General features: G+C 38.5%; 1 protein-coding gene across 2 annotated transcripts in view; it reads right to left on the bottom strand.

The window, feature by feature from the left end:
- GRB14 (growth factor receptor bound protein 14) overlaps positions 1 to 21,875 on the bottom strand; it is a 98,633-nt gene that overhangs the window by 24,300 nt on the left and 52,458 nt on the right. For both annotated transcript variants that reach the window (XM_036421851.2, XM_036421850.2), the window contains 2 exons: positions 14,772 to 14,928; positions 867 to 988 (listed from right to left, as the gene is read on the bottom strand). In XM_036421851.2, coding sequence (XP_036277744.1) covers positions 867 to 988; positions 14,772 to 14,928 — 279 coding nt within the window. The remainder of the gene's footprint in view (positions 1 to 866; positions 989 to 14,771; positions 14,929 to 21,875) is intronic.

Raw genomic sequence — 21,875 nt, 5'->3', positions numbered from 1 at the left:
TTAGAATGTGACATTCATCTATTATCATTTAAAGAGTACTACAATGAAAACAATTGTTCCTAAATAATGCACTGATCTTTATTTAATTTCTACAATACTTTGCTCAGTGATTACTGCACTGAAAACAAAATAATTTGCAATAGCAAGATTCATGTCAATCTTTTAAAATTGATTTTAGGGATAAGACAAAGGGAGGGAGGGAGAAGGGGAGGGAGAGAGGGAGAGAGGGAGGGAGGGAGTGAGGGAGGGAGGGAGAGAGAGAGAGAGAGAGAGAGAGAGAGAGAGAGAGAGAGAGAGAGAGAGATTTGTTGTTACATTTATTTATGCATTCATTAGTTGATTCTTGGATGTGCCCTGACCAGGGACTGAGCCTTGGCATATTGGGATGATACTCTAAGCAATTGAACTACCCTATCCTGCCAGGGCCAGATTCATGTCCATCTTAAAATTTCTGGTTTAATTTACAACACTTCCAACAATCATCAGTTCATTTTTACTTTAGAAATTATATATTTTAAATTTCCCAAATTCTCTGAAAAGTATTAAATTATATTATTTTGGAACCTCCTTGATAATATCTAATAGTTTATTCTCTAAATGAAATGTATAGAATTTTTTTTCTTTAAAAGCAAGAAGAAGCAAGAGTTCTTAAAAACATGTATATAAATTTCTGTGATGATGTTGACTAATCAATGTTAGAGTAAGAAGAAATATGACGGAAATTATAAAGGACCACAATTCTTACCTACAAGTTACCAATTAGGGAATTACATTTTATTTATGGTAACACTTTTATTCACATAAACTAAAATAAAATACAACTAATTTATTTATTTTCCACAACTATTAATGGGGATATCACTTACCATTGGATTTTTAAAAAACTCATATTTGGCATAATTTTTTCTAAAGTATAGCTTATTTTCTTCTTCCATTCCCCAGTTAGATAGCACTTCAACCACCAGCTCATGATCTTCTATTATTCTTTCTGTAAAGAATGTTTTAGTATGTCAATGGATAGATGGATGGATAAATAAAAATATAACTAGGGAGACAAATATACATATGGATATATAGATTGATGCAAATATATAAAATATATTATGTATGTATTTTTACTTAAGATAGAAAATTTCAACTCAATTCTGAAATAGGTGGATTGATAAAAATTTCTTCAATTTTGAATTAGTAATAACTGATTTTTATACCAAAGCAGACTGGAACCTGAAGAGAAAAAATGACATAAAATATCACAATGTACTTTTTGCTAATTGTGAACCTTCTTTTATTGCTATTTAAATTATAATATAAGTTTGATAACAATTCAGCATTAAAAATATGGGAGTTATTCTTTTTCTCCAACTCATCATGCTGCCAAAATTAAAATATTTTCCTCCAGGATGAATAATTCAGCCCATGAAAAGAAGAAAAATTTTGACAGATTCAATATGCATTTCAGATACAAAATCTGGATAGTTAAGAAAAATTAAAATAAATGCTTTTAAAAGGAAAATATTAATGCAAGTACAAAACATTTTTAAGGAACCTAATTTATTGTGGCACTTTATACTTTCAAACTAATGTTCAGGGAAATACATATTGTATTAACAATGAAGATAATTAGCTAGAATGGGAAGGCACTTAGAAGAAAAGTCACTTAAATGAAATAAGCGATGACAACTTTAAAGCAGTGAACATAAGGTGCAAAATACCTATTTAATAGGAAACTGTGACATTCTTAGCAGCACTATTCATAATAGCCACAAAATGGAAACAGCCCAAATGCTTCTCAACATGAGCATTAACAAATAAGTTATCTAAAGCATCCAGTGGAATATATACTACAGCAATAAGCAGCTATATGGATAAATTTTACAAGCATAATATTAAATAAAAGAAGTCACACACAAAGAATATATACTACCCTGTTTCCCCCGAAAATAAGACAGTGTCTTATATTAATTTTTGCTCCCAAAGATGTGCTAGGTCTTATTTTCAGGGGATGTCTTATTTTTCCATGAAGAAGAATACGGTTCACATTTATTGTTAAATTAAAATAAAGGAAATTTATTACCTGAATACGGTACGGTAGTACAGTAGTTGTCAACACAAACCAGACAAACTGTGAATCCTACAGTATCAAGAACTTACTCATTTATTCAATGACAATCATGTCATCATCTTCTGGAACATCATCATAACAATCCAATTCCTGAATTTCCTCTCTCCCGCCCCGCGCTCACTGCTCACTCTGACCTCCGCTCCACCTCCACACAGCAGTGACATCAGGACTCCGGGGAAAGTCACTGGTTGCTAGACGCCAGTCGGGGTGGCCCTAGCAACCAGTTTAAGGTAAATTAATTTTCATTCTGAGACAGAGCCTGGGGGGGGGGGGGGCCTTGTTTTCGGGGGGATGCCTTATATTTCACTCAGAAGGAAATCTGTAAGTAGGTCTTATTTTCGGAGGATGTTTTATTTTCGGGGAAACACGGTACATGATTCCACTTACATAAAGTTCGACACAGGTAAAATAAACCTATGGTGTCAGAAATCAAGGTAATGCAGATAGTGGGTGAGTATGTGGGGGTCTGGTGGGAAACACTGAGCATGGGAAATATGCTGTCAATCTGGGTGTGCATACTCAGGTATATGCAATATCTGAGAATTCCTTGAGTTGTCCACATATGGTTTGTTCACATTTCTTAAGGCATGTCATACTGCAATAAAATGGTATAAAAGAAACTGTGAAATTACTGGTGCAAAACAGGAAATAGAGAACAGCCAAGTAAGGAATCTGCTTTTTCTGGGACCTTTTTGAAAGTATCCGTGTCTCAGAAATTCAACACTCAATAGTGATCTGTAACCTCTAACACCCAAACCCTTGAAAGTAATGTCATACTTAAATAGAAGCTTATTCTTTTGAAAGGAAGTTCCTGCAAGAGTGCTCAATGAATATGGATGAGTTTGAGCTACGTGTGTATCAACACTCAGTTCCTTTCCTAGCTCTGACTGCTCTTTTCCTGTCTCATTGACTAGCTCCTGTAGCTCCTTCTCCATCCTAAGATGCAGTCCTTGGCTTGATTCTTTTCTTTCCCTTTCTCTAAACCAGTGGTCGGCAAACTCATTAGTCAACAGAGCCAAATATCAACAGTACAACGATTGAAATTTCTTTTGAGAGCCAAATTTTTTAAACTTAAACTTCTTCTAATGCCACTTCCTCAAAATGGACTCGCCCAGGTCATGATATTTTGTGGAAGAACCATACTCAAGGGGTCAAAGAGCCGCATGTGGCTCTAGAGTCGCAGTTTGCCAACCACGGCTCTAAACTAATTCATGCTCCCCTTTTTAGCCATCATGTCTGTCAAGTTCCTTGAAGTGAAATATCCAGCAACAGCTGCTTTCAGTCACACTTCATTCCTAACTGCTAGACTTTCTACCTCCTCAGACACAAAGTTTGTATAAAATCAAAGTCAGTAAGGAAAATCCTAAAAATATTAAACAACCGGTGCACAAAATTCACACACAGTCGGGTCCCAAGGCCTGGCCGGCAATCAGGGCCAAACTGTGGGGTGACAGTGGGGCAACTGGGGCCCCTGCTCACACCCAATTGGCCTGGTGCTGCCCGCTCACCTGCTCCACCATCCCGCTGTGGTCCCATTCTCATGGGGGCCCATTGAGCCTGCAGTGCCTCCACTGCCATCTGCTGCCAGTGCCACATCACAGATGCCCACCATGTTCTGCACCGCCCCCTGGTGGTCAGCACACGTCTAACTCTGGTAGGTTGAACTCCCACCCATGGGGACAATTTGCATATTAACCTTTTATTGTATAGGATTCCAGCAATTCCCCTGAGTACATAACCAAAAGAAGTGAAAGCATAGACTAGAACAGCGGTCAGCAAACTCATTAGTCAACAGAGCCAAATATCAACAGTACAACGACTAAAATTTCTTTTGAGAGCCTAATTTTTTAAATTTAAACTTCTTCTAACGCCAATTCTTCAAAATAGACTCGCCCAGGCCATGGTATTTTGTAGAAGAGCCACATTCAAGGGGTCAAAGAGCCACATGTGGCTCGAGAGCTGCAGTTTGCCGACCACAGGACTAGACCATATGTTCGTACACCAATGTTCATGGTAGCATTATTCACAGTAGCCAAAACGTGGGAATATCCTAATATCCATCAACAAGTGAATGGGCAAACAAAATCCAGTCATACAATGGAAAATTTATCCTTAAAAGGAATTAAATTCTAACATATATTAATACTACAATATGGATGAATCTTAAAGATATTATGCTATATGAAATAAGACAAACACAAAAGAATAGATACTGTTTGACTCCATTTACATGAGGTGTCTAGAATAAACAAAACAAAATACCAGTCTAGATGGCTTAAAACGCACTTTCTCTTTACTCTTCTTTAGCCCCATTCAAAAACCAAGCAGGTTTTAACCAACTAAGAAATCCTAGTAATTTAAAATATTTTTTGAAACATTTAAATAAAACAAATAATTCCTTAACTAGGAGGTTCTTTGTTGGAACATTTCAAAACAATGACATTAGAAACTATCACCCAGAATGAACTCAGATACTTTTTTGAGTTACTATTTGAAAAACGTCTCCAAGTAATTTTCACATGAATTCATCATGATTATTTTTAAAATCTTATTTTTAAAACTTCATAAATCCATCTAAAATATTATTTTAAAATAAGTTATTAAAACTTCAAAGATACACTTATATTTTCTAATGTTTCTAATTTAAAAAAGTATTTCTTAGACATTGGAAAGTGAATTACAAGGATCAAATACCACTCCTATGTGGTAAAAGAAAATAGGAGGGAAGCTCTCTTAAATCACTTCAACACAGCAACAGCCAAAAAGGAGGAAAGAAAGGCTCCAAAAGAGAAAAAAAAAATCTATTCTACAACAAAAACACTACATGCAAATAAGACCCAGCATATCAATCTAGATCTGTTTCTAATAGATCGGTGTAGTATTATGGTAACAGAATGAAACTAACAAATAATGATAACTACATATAATTGTTTTTTATTTAATTTTCAGAAACGTTTTCCGTATAAAAAAGAAGAAAAGAAAGAAGTTCCTTCTGAAACAGTTCATTTAACTTGAAAGTCCTTTAAAAAAAAAACCCTCAATGGAAAGTGTTCACCTGTGACCTCCTGCTGGATTTCTTCGCTGAATCCGCTGAGAGTACAGTGTGGGGCTCAAATAGAAACCTGAGTTCCTACGCTTCTCGTCACTTGATAAGAGAAGAAACAAGAGTGGCTTTTACCTCTAATTCACCCAGAAAACAATTCTCTGGATACCTTTGTTACAGGAAACTCCAGGAGACAAATGGTCCTTGTACTTCTCTCTGTGCCAGGTAGAAACTACACACATTTTGTCAATCTTATTTCCAGATAAAAATGAGCAGCCTCTGACCAAGCAAAACAAAAACTGCAGAAGCAAAGGATAAAACAGGGCTCCGTTTCTAAGAGGTTCCTTAACCTAAGAAAACTGCTTAATACCAACAAGATCCCCTGGAAAATTGCCACGCCAGATTCAGCTCCCCAAATCCAAGGAGAGGAAAGCTTGATACTTCAGCTTGATGGTATAAAAGCCGGTGGATAATTCCTCAGCAAATCGAAATAGTCCTCATATTAACCCAGACTCTGATCACAACTTGTATTCAAAGAAAGCCTTCTTTTCCCGCAGGGTTCGCATATACTTGCATATTATCTCGGGCTGACTGCTAATACCTGAAGGGTTAAGAAATGGCTCCTATGAATTCTAAGTCACCTAACGCATGCTTAAAAACTCAGAGTAAATTTCCTTGTGGGCCCAGCATGTTGATCTCTTTTCTAAGTCTCTGCCTTCTGTATACGTTATAATTCACCCTTTGAACTGTTCGATAGAAGTACCTTCCAGTTTAGTAGAGCTTAGTTCAAAAGTCATTTATTTGTCCTAAATCCTGGGTTACAAACATCTATGTTTACTCAGAGTTCCAACTCTCATGGAATTACTGTCTCGTTGCAATAATATGAGCACTATGAAGATCATTATAGCAGCATAGAAGACAGGTAGTTTGCCCCAATGTGGGACTTCTGGGAGATGTCTAAGTCTTTAAAAACCTCTTCAAAAATCTCTTCAAAATTGTGTTTATTCCCTTTTCCCTGATTACTACAACAATACATTTCCATTACAGAAAACTTGAAAAACACAAACAGTCGATAATCATAATCCATGTGAAACCTGTCAATCAGGAAAAAGCAGTTAACATTTCAGTGTATTTGCATCTTGCTTTTTCTCTGGTAATTATATACACACATATATATAACTGGAAAATGCTGCATACGTGTAAACATATATGTACATACTAGTAAATACATATACAATTCCTACATTTGGTTAAAATATGTACTTTTGTTCAATCAACATCACTATAATTTTATATTAGCCCATATCAATCATCAAAAGAACTCCAAAAAGATAAGCAGAAGCTGCGTGATTTACATCCTATGGGTATACAAAATTTATAACATTCCCCTATTATTATAGCACTAGATTTTATTTTTGAAATTGTGGAATCACGGAGGGAAGGTGGGGAGAGTATGTGGATGTAATCAACCAAAGATTTTATATGCATATATGCATAACCCATGGACACAGACAATAGGGTGGCTAAGGCCTGGGTTGGGTGGGCAGAGGTAAGCTGGAGGGGGTCAATGGGGGAAAGGGAGAGCATATGTAATAATTTCAACAATGAAGAATCATTAAAAATAAACAAATAGATAATCTTTACTTAAGCAGCCTAATGATATGTATTTCTTGTCCAAATTTCTTATCTCCCATGCCCATCAATAGAATGTATCGTGGAAGCATCACTCCCAGGATGCCGTTCATCATTACTGTTCCTAGTGTTTTCCACGCCAATCTGATATATGGGGGATTTGCAATTTCCTAAGGGATGCATGAGAAGGGTCAATGCCAACAAGTATCCTGATTGCCACAAGGAACAGCTTTTGAGCAGCAAATGTCTGTGCCCAAGGTCTGGGCACATGGAAAAAGCAGATGTGTCTTCCTACCCACTGTCTCATAGAAAGGGCCACTCCACTTCAGAAATCCGAGCACAGAATGGCTCCCACTGTTTTCCTCTCTCTCCTCTCTCTAGGTTAGCTATCAGTAAGCTTGGAGAATTGAGGGTTTTCTTCTTACCTTGTACTCTTATGCATTTTTAGGAAAAGGCTAAGGGTTAAACTTTATTGATATCTCTACTTAATAAAATAGTAATATGCTAATTGACCATACTTCACGATGCCCACTAGCCAATCAGGAGTGAGTATGCAAATTAACCTAACAAATATGACAGGTTAATTTGCATATGCAGGTGCCTAGCAGCTGGTGATGGAGTGGGGTACCTGCATCATCGCCATGGCGACGACACAGGCATTCCACATCATCCCAGCCACTCCGGGCCTCTGAGCAGCATGGGAAGGCAGAAAGGCAGCTCCAGGCCAGAGCAGAAAGGTGGCTCCAGAGGGAAGGCAGTGTAGCAGCCAGGGGAACGAAGGCCCATTCTTGCATGAATCTTCATTCATGCATCAGGCCACTCGTTTTTATATTAAATTCCAAGTAATCCTGGGAAGACGAACAGCAATTAGCCAGGTAAAGATGAGTGACAAAGACTTCCTGAGAATTTCAACAGCATAAGCAAGCAAATCAAGGAACAGAAACCATAACATATGCAGGCAACTATAGGCAGTTCTCTAATAAATAAATGGGAGAAGGGAAGGGTGAGACACAAGGCTGGGGACAGAAGGAGCAGCCAGGGCCCTGCAAAGGACCTTGGACCTAATGCAAGGAGAACCAGGCCTTCATGCAGATGGATAACTGGGAATAAGCAGAGGCAAGAGGAAGGTGTGTAAAACGGGATAACGGGATACAGACAATGAGATCTGAACTCAGGCAATGGGAGTGAGAAGAAAAACCAGCAGGACCAGGAGGCAGATTTAGTGATGGGCACTCTTTGCTAGTTTCACATTCTCTAACCTTATGTGCTATCAGGACACCATGTCTCCCAGAGCTTGGGTCAGGGCTCTAGAAGTCTCCGTAGGGAGGGAGGCACAGTGCCGCGAGTCCTGAAGGCCTCACAGGTACTTCTGCTGGTGATGGGGGTAGTCACAGCCTGATGGCTGGTAGATTCCACACAGCACAGAAAGAACAACTGCATAGCAGCTCCACGCAACAGAACAGAACACTTGAGCTGCTTTTTGTAAGAAAGAAAGAAGTGAAGGAGCAGCTTCAAAGCAGGTGGCTGTGCAGAGTTCCCTCCCCACCACTGTGCAACGCTCTGTCTTAAAGAGACCACGTGGGGCTAGCTGCACACATAAAAATGGTATCATTAAAAGCCTCCAGTCATTCATTTTGCTTATTAAAGCCACTCCACGATGAAATTCATAATGGAAATCTTAGCTGTCCCTAGCAAGGACACCGAAATACAATTAATTTTTCTTCCCGAGGAGTCTAGAGGTATGCGCTTGAGGTATTGTGTTAATTGCCACTGCTTCATACCATGGCTTCAATTAGGAATCAGAACGGGAGCAACACAAACATGGACCCCATTAAGTTCCTGAGGACTGAAAACTGGAGTTTTCCTCCCCACCATCCTCTTAACAATGATTGTAAAAGCTGGGCACTCCATCTGGGGGACTACAGTGACACTCAGTGGCTGTGAAGGAAAACACACCAGTTACAAAACGTGGTTATTACACGAGAAGGGGAAATATCCGTCGACATGCTGATATTTTAAATTCAATGCCTCTGAAAACGTGTAGACAGCCACAGACTCATCAGAGCATGATCCAAAATCAGGCACATCGGCAATGCATAACAAAATCAGGATGTTTCGCTGCCTTTGATGATTTAGTCTGCCTATTAAAATTCTCAGCTGTATTTATTCGCAATTATGAGCAGAGGCTGTGAACTATTGATATTGTAGTCAAAGCTACAAATAGCGTATCACCATTCATGTTGTGTATAAATTCATGGACAAGTCATTTCCAAGGTGCTCCTCTGACCCAGTCAAAATAAATAGCTGATATCAAGTGAACCAAGTTGGATCACTTTGATCTCAATAGTTTCTTTTTTATATATATGTAAATCTGTATTGTTGAAAGTATTTCATATGCCCCCTTTTTCCCCAAATTGATTCCCTCCAGCCACCCTCTCCCCAGGCCTTCCGCATCCTATTGTCTGTGACCATGGGTTATGCATATATACATAAAAGGTTTTGATTACCTCCTACCCACCTACCCTCTCCCAGTTTCCCTGAACTCTGTTCCATGCTCCCATATCTCTGGATCCACTCTATTCATCAGTTTATTTTGTTACTTAGATTCCACATATGAGTGTGATCATATGATACTTGTCTTTCTCTGGCTGACTTATTTCACTTAGCATGATACTCTGCAGGTCCCTCCAGGCTGTCTCAAAGGGTAAGAGATTCTTCTTTTTTACTGCTGCATAGTATTCCATGGTATAAATATACTGCAGCTTTTTTATCCACTCATCTGCTGCTGTGCACTTGGGCTATTTCCAGATCTTAGCTATTGTAAATCATGCTGCTGTGAACAAAGGAGTGCATATATTCTTTCTGATTGGTGCTTCAAGTTTGATCCCAATAGTTTTAATACTGCCTCTGTAAGGAAGACTTATCTGAAAATGTTTTGGAGGGTTCAAAATTTCACATTTTCTACTTATATTTCTAGCACTCATGAGAGACACAGATGGAGAGTCCCACAGAGACAAACTAACCATGGAGTCCCAGGAACATTTGCCTGACCCTTTGGAGTGAGGAGAAACCAGCGTGCTTCCATAGAAAACACATACACTTTAGAATCTGACAGAACTTAGATTTCTATCATATTTGACTCCAGGCAAGGTATTTCATCACTCAGTCATTGTATTCTATAAGCAAAATGGGGACAATGAATATTAAAAAAAAATAAATAAAAAAATAACATATGTTGCAGGGTTGCAATGAGCTGGAGTATTAGCACCATCTATCAAGATCAATGTGGAAGATGCCCATTAATGGTGGCTATCACACATATACATTCATATTAAAAATACTAAGAAGATTGAAGTTTCCTTTGCCACAGAAAAGACTCTGAATACAGACTTTAGAATCCATAAATATACTATATTTTGAATGTCTTTCTAGCTTTAATAATTCGAAATGTGCTTCAAGGAATCAGAAGCAACATTTACTAGCAATACAGAATGTTTCTGAAACTTTCCCAAGCTTATCTCTGACATTGAAGTGAACTTAAGTGCAGAAAACCCTCAACACTCCTCTGTCCCATAAGTCGAAATGTTCTTGCCCATTGGCTTCAGGACCTTGCAAACACTAAACCCCATAAGTGTGCCAATCGCCGTGCAAAGGTGGCACAGTGGTGTCTGCACAACTAGCAGAAATGAGAGATGGGCACAATGACCAAGCCAGGAAGCCATAGGGAGTTAGATGTAAATACGAAACTAAGTTGCTCAGTCTCCAAAAGGCCAAAACTTGTCTTCTGGCCTCCTTAGTAGTATACTGTTAAAACCAAATCAGCTCATACTGCTCTCTGACTCCAACTTCCAATTCTATTCCTCTCACTCAGTGCAAGTCCCCTCCATGCCCTATGAGACCTCAATGAACTGACATGCTCCATGGCAGCTCCATGAACTCCTCCCCTTACTTCCCAAATCACTGACTCTACTCCAGACACACCCACCACTTGGTGGCTTCCTGCACACAAGCACATTGTCTAATCCAGGCCTTTCCACTTGCTGATCCCTCTGTCTAGAAATATCTTCTTCCATTTACTGCAAGGCCAGCTGCTGTGTGCTTCAGGTGTCTGCTCAAAAGTCTCATTGTCAGAGAGGCTCTCCCTGGTGCCTCTGTTTAAAATGGTTCTCCTCCTTTCCCACTCCCCTCCCACTCTGTCCCTCTCCCCTGCCTTCCTCTTCTCCCCAGCACTCATCATCACCTAAGGCCCTGGTTGGCACATGCAGCTCTTGGCCCCTTGAGTGTGGCTCTTCCAGGTAATACCACAGCCTGTCGAGTTTATTTTGAAGAAGTGGCATTAGAAGAAGTTTAAGTTTAAAAAATTTGGCTCTCAAAAGAAATTTCAATCATTGTACTGTTGATATTTGACTCTGCTGACTGAGTTTGCTGATCACTGACCTAAGGGACTACACATTTTAGTTATCTTTCTCTCTCTGTTCAAATGTAAACTCTCAAAAGCTGTGCTTTTTGTCTTTTGTTTTTTTTTTTTTTTTTTTTTTTATGTCGCCAGGATCCACACACAGAATGTGCTTGGTACAAAACAAGATATAGATATTTGCTAAATTCTTTGAGGAAGGCAATAGGGGAAGCGAAATCAGGGAGAATTCCTAGGTTTTCTTAAAATCTATAAAGAGGGAGGGGAAATTAAAATACCCAGAATGTTTTTGTAGTACACCCAAACACAAAAAGAAGTAATCTACTAAAGTGAATACATAGTATAATTAGAGATAATGCTAAAACTATCAACATCTCAATGTTGTAAAATTATGGATAATATTGCTTCTTTCTTGACATTGTTGTCTCTCATGTACTTACAATGAGCTGAATTATTTTTGTATTGAAAAATCATATATATTTTCTTAGATAACAGATACCACCCCTCTCTTTTGGAATTCTATTTATTGAAAATTTGTTGTGTCAATCACAAAGATATCAAGGGTGTCTTCTCAACAATATACAGAGCTGACAAGCTAGTCATCAAAATGTTGGCAAATCATTTGTCTTTAGTTCTTTATATCAGTAGCTCTCAAGGCAGATTAAAGGTGATGGTGCCTGTGCTTCATTCTACTGACAAAGAGCATCTGCGTTTCATATCCCCTTATGTAGGAAAAACCTGTTCTAGTTCTTTGCATTAATTTGAATATGTAAATGAAGAAAAAGTTACTTAATATCACTATTAGATTGAATGGATATTACAAGAGTATTTAGAATCTACAGACACACATGCGCAAATTAAATGTGTGTAAATAAACACCTCGGTTTTATATTTTATGCTGAGGAAGACCAGCCAAGGTTATGCTGCTATATTGTTAGATGAAGAAATGGAAGCTGGTAAATCAATTACACATTACCATTTGGGTAGCATTAATATCTATAATTTTTTTTTTTTACTGTTGTAAAGTATAATTGGCGTAAAAAACAAAAAGAATACAAGGAAGCTCTAGAATTAAATTTTTTTTCTCATGAACTTTGGTCGAATGCGTGGTTGATGAAGGCATGAGACAATATTCTCACACCTTTGATTTTATTTCAGTAGTTTCCAGAAAATATAGTAATGGAGAAATTTATTTCAATTTGATACCTACAAATCTAATTTAGTATATAGCTTGAATTACTTCTCAGTGTTCCATTTTAAGCCTCTACATTTAAACACTGGTGCATGTTATTCCCTAATATAACTTGCATTGGTCTCAGTGAAAACTGCTGATTTACAGTATAGATTTTTATTACTTCAAGCTATTTGTTAAGGATACATTTTAGTGACTATACAAAAAAAAAAAAAAAAAAAAAAAAAAAAAAAAAAGGTGTTTTAAAGTCTCACCAAAAGAAAAATGAAGAAAAATGTAAGAGTCTAAAATACTGCAATTATATATTATTCTAATTAAGAGCTATGTTCTGACAAGCATAAGTAAGTGAAACGGTTTGGAAGATGGCAGGTAATAGTTAAGAGTTAGCACCCTGTTTCTAGAAGATGAATTATCATGAATAGAATTAAATTAGTCACAAGTGGCAATGAAGAAAGTACAGGTGGAGCTTTTTCTGCCCAGGGAAGGTGAGACTACATGGCAGGGCCAATGTAGCATATGCCTTCAGAATTCAGGTGTTGTTGGCAGGGGCATGCTCAGCTGTCAAGATCAGCTGACATACTGTATTTCATGGACCATCAGCTGTGACTGGGGGGTGGGGGGGGAGAATGGGCTGGGGTTCAGAATCACTGTGGACACTGTCTGACTACCACCAGCTTCTTCCCCACAGGCTTCCCTCTGTCTTCTCCCCGAGGTTCTGGCATGTCGTAAGACAACAGTCTTCAAACGGGAAGTCCACAAACACTTTCTGAAGGGTCCAGGCAATGCAGGGAGTTTTAGAGGAATCACTTATCACTTTCCAACATCTTTAAAAAGCAGAACCTGCCTTGTCTGCCAGCATCATCTTTACTCCATTTCATCAAAGGTAAGCCTCTCATCTGAACTCAACCTTACTTTGGCTAATGATCTGGGTAAACACCCACTATGCATCAAACAAAGGCAACACTTTTTATATTGGTAGCTGGCTTTGCAAGAAAATGAATGACTCATGACTAAGGTATACAACTCTCAATTCTTTAAACAAATGGAAGGAAATGATGTAGCTGTCACTTTAAAATCACTTCGATGATTTATCAGTAAAATTTTTTAGACATATAATGCAAAGGAGTTTATGTCTAACTCCCACCCCCTTCTATGTGTGTGAGTGTGTGTGTGTGTGTGTGTGTGTGTGTGTGTGTATAAAATCTCCACACCTTAATCCCTGGAACCTATGAATGCTATTAAAAGAAGGAGTTTGCAGCTATGATTGTGTTAAGGAACTTGCAATGAGGACATTCTGTTGGATTATTTGGGTAGACCCTAAATGCTACTGTTCTTATGGCAGAGAGACAAAGGGAGATCTGAAAGACAGAAGAGGAGACAGTAACATGGTGATGACAGTTGGCGACCTAAGTGATGCAGACATAAGCCAGGGACTGGCAGCTCCCCCAGAAGCTGGAAGAGGCAAGGGACAGATTCTCTGCTGAAGCCTGCAGGGGAAGTGCCTCCCTAGCAATACCTTCCTTTCAGCGCAAGAATCAGCAATACTGACTTCAGACTCCTGGACTCCAGACTGCTAGAGAGTAAGTACTTGGTTGTTCTAAGCCATCTAGTTTGTAGTACTTTGTTATAGTAACCGCAGGAAATTAATGCAGAATTCAAAGCATTGAACAGCATTGCCAACTTTTTCCTTTCTCATCTACTTATTATGGGAACATGTTATTTAACACTGATAAATGCAAAAATAAGAAAGGAGAGACAAAAAAAGGGGGGAGACAAAATTGTTGCCAATCCTGTCTCACTCTAGCAGAAGATAAAAAAATTTATAACTCATTAAAAGATTTGGAAAAAATAAACAAAAACCCTCTATAAATCACAATACAACAACGCATTTTAAATGCAAAATTTAAAGGTTACTTATTATGTTTATGATTTTAAAATGTGAAGGAGTTACTTATTTCCTCAAGAAAAGTTTAGGGTGTATGCTCCCTTAAAAAGAACCACCACTGTGGATACTCCCATATCTGTCCTATAATCAATTCAAAAAATAATCCAAACAACAGTTTATTTATGAACTTCTTTAAAAGTGTTAATTGTGCTACTAAAAATTATTATGAAATATATCCTTCCAGCAATTTAGACTCAAGGTTCTAGCTCTAAAATTCCCACAAATCATTATTTAAAAAACAAGGGTGGTAAATGTGTAATACTATTATCTTTATTTCCATCTTTCAACTGCCAATACCAAAAATAATAAAGAATTATTCATTATTTTCTTTTATTTTTCTATATCCAAAGAAAATTTTTGCCATATGATCTAAACTATACCGAACAGAAAAGCAATGATGTGACCATGATTCTGTATCCTTACCTAGACCTAGGGGAATCAGATGCTCAAAAAGAGTCCAGCAGTGGTCATCAACGTAATGACACTTCAGGATCAACAGCTGGCACACATCTCGGGCAGTGATGTCACTGGGCACCTCTAAGGCCCTGCTGGTTTCATCTTCACTGTAGATTTTAATTACCTGTGTAGGTAGGAATAAGAAAAAAGGTAAAATATTACATTAGAAACATTATAGGAAGTCATCAAACTTATTGGTAGAGCTGTTTACAAATTATACAGTTTGCTCAACATCTAATTTATTTATACATTAAGTGAATGATTACTTATCCCAAGACTTGTTTATAACATGTGTCAAATCACTTTATCCAACAATTTCTACTTTTTCCTTCCATGTCTAAACCAGAAGCCAAAGACCATTTAAAGCCATTAGCCACTATTATTGATATAATGTTATATGTTAATTAAATTAATTATAAGAAGATGTCCTTTCTCTACCACTCTCGTCTATTCAAAAGTTCTGTATCTCTTATCAATAGTTTAAATTTTCTATGCGGTATTTAAACCCTGTAAATAATCCAAGAAACATGGGTGATTTCTTCCCAGATATACTCTAACAGTAAAAGCAGTAAAGAAAATCAAATTTTTTGAAAAGGCTTCTCTATTTCAGGTATGGAATTTTTGCCAAAGACTTGCTAGAAGTTCACTAAATCCTTTTTCTTTTCTCCCTTGCAATTAATTGTGGCCATGGGACTGTAAGTGGAATATAAGCCCATTCCATTTTGCATTTCCCATAAAATTCTTCTCAATGAACAACTCATATGTAATTTTTCATACTAATAATCCCAGGTCAGAATTGGCTCGATATTACCAATTATTAGTAGGCAGTTCTGAATTTTAGTCAGATGTGATTGTCTGAGCTTTCATTTCAGTTTACTTATTTTGTAGTTAATACACGTGGGTCCCTAAGATCCCAAGATTTATTTGGAATCTCAGTGTCTCCCATGATTGCATCTGGATATGCCATTGCTCTTAAGAGTGCACCTTCAGTGTCTGCATCTGTGCTAGAGACAGAGCAGCCTGTGGGTGGGCCTCTAAAGGATGCTGTCTATATCCATGCTGATAATGACTGGACCGAGCACTGGAGGCTGCTCCCGCCAAAAGCAATGTGAAGATGACCACTCCGGAGAGGACAAGCAGATCCAAGCCTGGGCTGCTCCATCGTAGAGGCAAAGGTGAGCCATGGTTTCAGTTCCCTCAGAGACCACCTACACATTCCACACCAGGAAATTGGGGGGCTAGGAATGACCTGGTGGCTGCTAAAAGGGTTCCCTGCCCTTCCTGACTCTGCTTTGTTTTCTTACAGTAAACAGGAGCATGATTCTTGTTTTTCATGCTCTATCTTTTACATCAGAGGGGCTAAGTAAATGAAACATTGAAAACATTCTGAAGCCTATGCCAAATTCATGAAGAGGAAAGGACAGAGCAAGAGGTTAAAATGGGGGAAATGAAAAGGATTTCCAACCAACCCAGAAAGCCAGTATGTTCTTCAAACCGTGCTGGTACAAATTTGAACAAAATAAGTTGCCAAGAATCAAGACACATAAATTTAGAAGAGCGAGGCCAACTTAAATGTCTGGAATAGGAACAAGAACTCATTTTAAATAAATAACACCTGCTGAGAGCAAAATGTAATACTTTTCAAACCCGTACTCTTCAAAAAATCCTACTTAATTCTGACATTTATCCAAAATATACATTCATCTGTGAATAATAAAATTATATTTTGTTTAAAAAGGCAATATATATATATAACACTTTCAACAATAAAGAATTGTAATAAAAATAAAAAGTTATATTTTGGCTGATTTTCCATGGTAGTAAGTCCCTGTCATCTCTTAGATCTTTTTGGTAATTTTGAAAAATCCCTTTCACTACCAATGGGATGCCTTTGTTAAAAGTCTCACTCTATTCCTATTTATTTCTCCTTAAAGGTTATGAAAAAGAGAAAGTTAATCCAAGCCTTAACTCTCTAACAGAGTTTAATGTGCCTCTTGCCAAAAGTATCACTTCACTAAAACTTCCTATGTGAGAAGAAATTCAAGTCACCAGAAAGGCTACAAGACTTAAATACTTTTAAAACGAAGTTAAAAGCTTTTGTGATCATGTAAAAACCAAATAGCAGGGCTGTTCTTAAGAATCGCTATCGCCAAGCACCTGTCTCCTGAGTTCTTTATACACTGAGAGGTAGAACAGAGAGTGGGAGATCATATCATCATGCTATTTAACAAAGGGATATTATACATTTCCAGTTCAGTAGCCCCAATTCCTAGCTTACTTTATACAGTAAAAAAACGGGTGAGAAGAATATTAATCATATCAATGTACCCACAAGATCATTTGAAACTGTATACCGGCAGGAAGAAATACTGCCTAGACCCTGAAGAAAGAGAAAAACTCCCTTTGTTTCATCGGAGGACAAACACTTGGCTAGCAAAAGAGACATGCACTGATAAGGTCTGTCTACAACATCCCACCAGCGTAAACAGAGCACCCAAGGACAGCCAACCGTGTAGACATACAGGCTGTGTTCTGGAAGCCCTTGCGTGTCGCTGCAATCCTGGCTATCAGAGCAACCTTGGCCTTTGGAGTGGTTTACAGATTAAAAAACTGCTCTGGAAGCACATGGCACAGAGCAAGGAGAAGGCAATACACAGACAGAGTAGCCGCTGCAGGGGGTGTGCTGGAATGAGGGCGGAGCAGACCTCTGTTTTGGCTGACTTCCTTATCAAGGCAGTTGATACACTTTCTACCCCAACTCCCCTACACTGCCCTCCTTAAAAATTAAGTGGAGGCAAGAGATAAAAGAGTAACATAACCCAAACAGTAGACACAACAACGTTCAAATATAGAGGCAGCAAGACACGGTTAACTTTTCAGGTTAACTTTTCAGGAAAAATCTCGAGGCCTCTGAAGTCTTGAGACTAAAAGACAGAGAATATTTGAAAAATAAGACAAAGGCCATTTCTGAAAAAAATCAAGAGATTCATTTTGAAAGTCAATTCAAAATATATCACGTTGCCCCCAAAGCACACCAAGTATTTAACTCTACACTCACAGGAAATTCTGGTTCTCAGAACAGACTGTGTGAAATGCCTTAGGAAAGCCCTGGGCGAGGGCTAAACAGTCAGCCTTTCCCCTCCTCCCTGCAGACCCCAGGACTGTGATGGCAGGGAGAGCCACGTCCTTTTCCAACCTGACCCATGCAAGGGTATTTAAAAGGTATTTAGGGTTTTCATCTGGTCATTTGGCAATGCCATCAAGCAGGAAGGGGCACTGGATCCAAAGGTAAGTATCTAGCTACTGGATAGCTTCCCCCATTTATCCAGAGAAGGGAGAAAGAGAAGAGGTATAATCATTCAGTGGGGTGGGGGGGGGGGGAACCTCATATACACGGACAACAGTATGGTGGTTAGCAGAGGGAAGAGGGGTAGGAAAGGATAAAGGAGGTAAAATATATGATGATGGAAGATTTGATTTTGGGTGGTGGGAATACAATGCAATATATAGATGATGTATAATAGAATTAACTGTGTACTTGAAACATAATTTTATTAACCAATGTCACCTTAATAAATTTATTTTTAAAAAGCATTGATTAAACAAATATATGAAAGAAGAAAGAAGGAAGGAAGGAAGAAAGAGGCTACTGAAACAAGATTACCTTCTGGTCAAAGTTTCAATTTTAAAGTCATAAATTTATTTTTCACATTAACTACATTTAAGTACCACATTTAACTCTTGTTATTTATTATTTAACTTAAAATAATTTAAACACCATATTTAATACCAATATCTTAACATGATGAAAAGTATATATAACTTTTAAACAGAAAAAAAGTCATTCATTTATTATATCTATTAATTACACACACATATCTATTATTTATAGATAATAGAAAATAAGGAACAAGGATCACAGAAACTTGCTCTCAACTATATCCCAAAATAGAGCTTATTTGTACAGCTCTTTAATGCTTGTTTTGTTTTTTCTCTATTATTTTAATATAAATGCAACTGTGCCTAAATCATATGAAATATTTTTACATCGAGGTCAGAGTAGCCCTGGGTTTTTACATTCTTTTAAATACGGAACACAGAGTCCTAAGATAAGAGAAAACATCTCAGATATTCTGAATTAAGCAACTTATTGTGTTCCCTTGAAGAGAATGGAAAATAACATAGTCATCAGTACTTATTCCAAATCTCTAACAGAATGTTGTGTTTTTTAAGAAAGAGTTTTCCAAAAGACCCTAAAAGCTCAAGAAAAGTTGTTGTTTCCTACTACCATCCTGAATTAGTTTGCTAGCTGCCAAGTACTCATCTAGAGTAAAACAGTATATAGGTTAGAGAAATCAAGTAGTAAGGCGCCTTAAATTCTTTCTAACAAGTGATATTCAACAATACACTTTACTTCACCTACAGCAGTACATGTCCAATTAGTTATATTAACTCAAAACATATCATCAATATAAATAATACATACATTGATTGACACAGACAGGTCCATTCCATACCCCCGTGGCCCCTTTCAACGTTATTCCCTAGGATCCTTTCTCATTCTCGATCTCTAACCATACTTTTTCTCAAGTTTCTTGAAACAGCCATGCTCTTTCCCGTCACAGGACATTTGCACAGACTGTTTCTGCTGCCTGGAACCTCTTTCCACCTTCTGCTGGAACACCGCTTCTCCACCTTCTCTACCCAGCCCCACTCAGAGAAACCATTATTTCTGCCGGGAAACTCTCAGTGACTCTCCTAGTTTAGGTCCAGGCCCTTTGCTACACATATGCAGGTGTGCGACTCTGTAATTACGACGCACCAACCTCAGGAGGCTGAATGATCGCAGGGATGATGTTTGCTTCCCATTATATCCCCAGCAGTTAGCACAGCTCTGGGCACATAGTGCACAAACAAACGTGTTATTTTAGTGATGAGTGAAACCATCATGGGTAGCCCTGTAGAAACAACATTAGGGATTCCAAAATAGCAGCTTTAAAACTTCACAAGGTCTAAAAACTTCTAAATATGTTTTCTTATTGATTCCAGAGAGGTAGGGAGATGGAGAGAGAGATAGAAGCATCAATGATGAGAGAGAACCATTGATCTGCTGCCTTCTGCATATCCCCTACTGGAGATCAAACCCACAACTGGGCATATGCTCTTGGCCAGAATCGAACCGGGACCCTTCAGTCCACAGGCTGATGTTCTATCCACTGAGCCAAACTGGATAAGGCAAGGTCTGGAAACTAAAGAAGGGCAGAAACATATGGACCAAACAGAAAAGACAGGCAAGGTTCCATGAAATGTGTGAAGTAAACAAAGGTGGGCCAGGTGACTTCGATGGTCCATTTCAAGCCTGGGAATCTGTGAAAATGCAAAAAAAGAAAGTAGGGGGATATCTGAGTGGGACAAATATTATGAGCAAAGATACCGAGGAATGAAAGAGCAAAAATATGTAGACAACAGTAAACAAAGCACTATGCCAAGATCAGAGGGACCGAGTCATGAGGACCAGCTGAGCAATCACAGATGCCTATGGAAGGAGCATCTTTAAAGGCCCAGCACTGCTGAACACGGGTTTCCATCAGTGACAACTAGAGAGGGGGCCACCACAATAAGAGATCGTTTTTTAGATACATAAATGACAGAGTACCCTTTTTCAATGAATGAAAACATAGAATTACAATATATATAACATGTTAAGCGCCCAGTCAGTCACTGGTGAATGACACTATACTTTCCACCCAGAAGACAAAACAGGCTGGGTGCTTATGTTGTTAAATGATAGCTTTACAAGCATATGATCACAAAGAAGTTAAAAAAAAAAAAAAAAAAAAAGATCAATAACCACATGATGATTTAATCATTTAGGAAGTAGTCTAACTACAAGTAACAGAAAAACTACCACAAAATTTAGGTTTCATGTAGTTTTTTCTCACATTCGAAACCAGAGGCAGGCAGTTTGGGGTTTTGGTGATGCGGTCTCATCAAAAGTCACCACTGGCCCAGGCTCTTCCTATTAGTCTGCAATCCTCAAGGTCTCACCAGATGAATCACTCGCATGCCTCCTCTGCAGAGACTGAATTGCGTACATTCCCATGTTACCACATTTCAACAGGAAAATCACAGGGCATGACTGGATGAAGAGAGGAACTAATTCAGGATGAAAAGACCTGGGTTATTGGGGCCCATATAGACCTTATAGGAGCCTTTTTGGGTAGGGATCCGTGTCCCGGCCAGCATCAGGCCAGGCCAAAGAGGACCAGGCCTCACTACTGGAAATGCCACACTTGGCAGGACAGAGGACTTAGCATAGCCACACCTGGCCGCTTGGACCAGTGACACGGCCAAATCATGCCACAGCGAGGCTTCCAACCAGGAGAAGCAAGACCGTACGCAGGGACAGCGAGGCCCAGAAAGTTCCTCAGAGCCCCTCTGCTCTACTCTACTCCCTTACTCTGCTTTTTACTTTCCTGCAATCCTTACCTCAGGCCAAGAGCCTTGCAGACTGTCCCTTCCCTGGGCCTCCTTTCTCCCTAGAGGGGATGAGATGTTACAAAGAGAAATTGGAAGCTCTTTCAGTTTGCTCTGCTATGTGGTCAAGAAAAACAAAAAGAAAGTAATGAAAACACACACCACACAGCTCCAATTTCATCATGAAAGAAGTCAAATTAAAAACTAAGTCCAGAAATATCCTAAACCATGGATGTAGAGGTACACACACATAAACATATGAATATATAAATGCTATCCTAGATCCTAAATCCAATATGAATAATAAAGGGGGTCAGATCACAAATCCCACCTGAAAGCGTCCAATGACTCCATCAAAGGAGTGTTCTCTGAAGCCTGGTGTTCTTGAAACACATTCAATTCCAGAGAAGATGCCAGTGCTGACTAATCCATCCTCGAAGTGAAAAGACCTTCGCAAGTGTTGATGCGTATTCATATTTAAAGCAAAAACCCACTGGTCATGCTTATGTTGGACGCAGTCTTACCCCAGTGTCTCATTTCACCTTTTAAGCAATCATTTCTTCCCAGAATAACCACCAGACATGTCTCAGCAGA

Source organism: Pipistrellus kuhlii, unplaced genomic scaffold (assembly GCF_014108245.1).
Source record: "Pipistrellus kuhlii isolate mPipKuh1 unplaced genomic scaffold, mPipKuh1.p scaffold_m20_p_7, whole genome shotgun sequence".
NCBI lineage: Eukaryota > Metazoa > Chordata > Mammalia > Chiroptera > Vespertilionidae > Pipistrellus > Pipistrellus kuhlii.
This window is presented reverse-complemented; position numbering and strand designations above follow the sequence as displayed.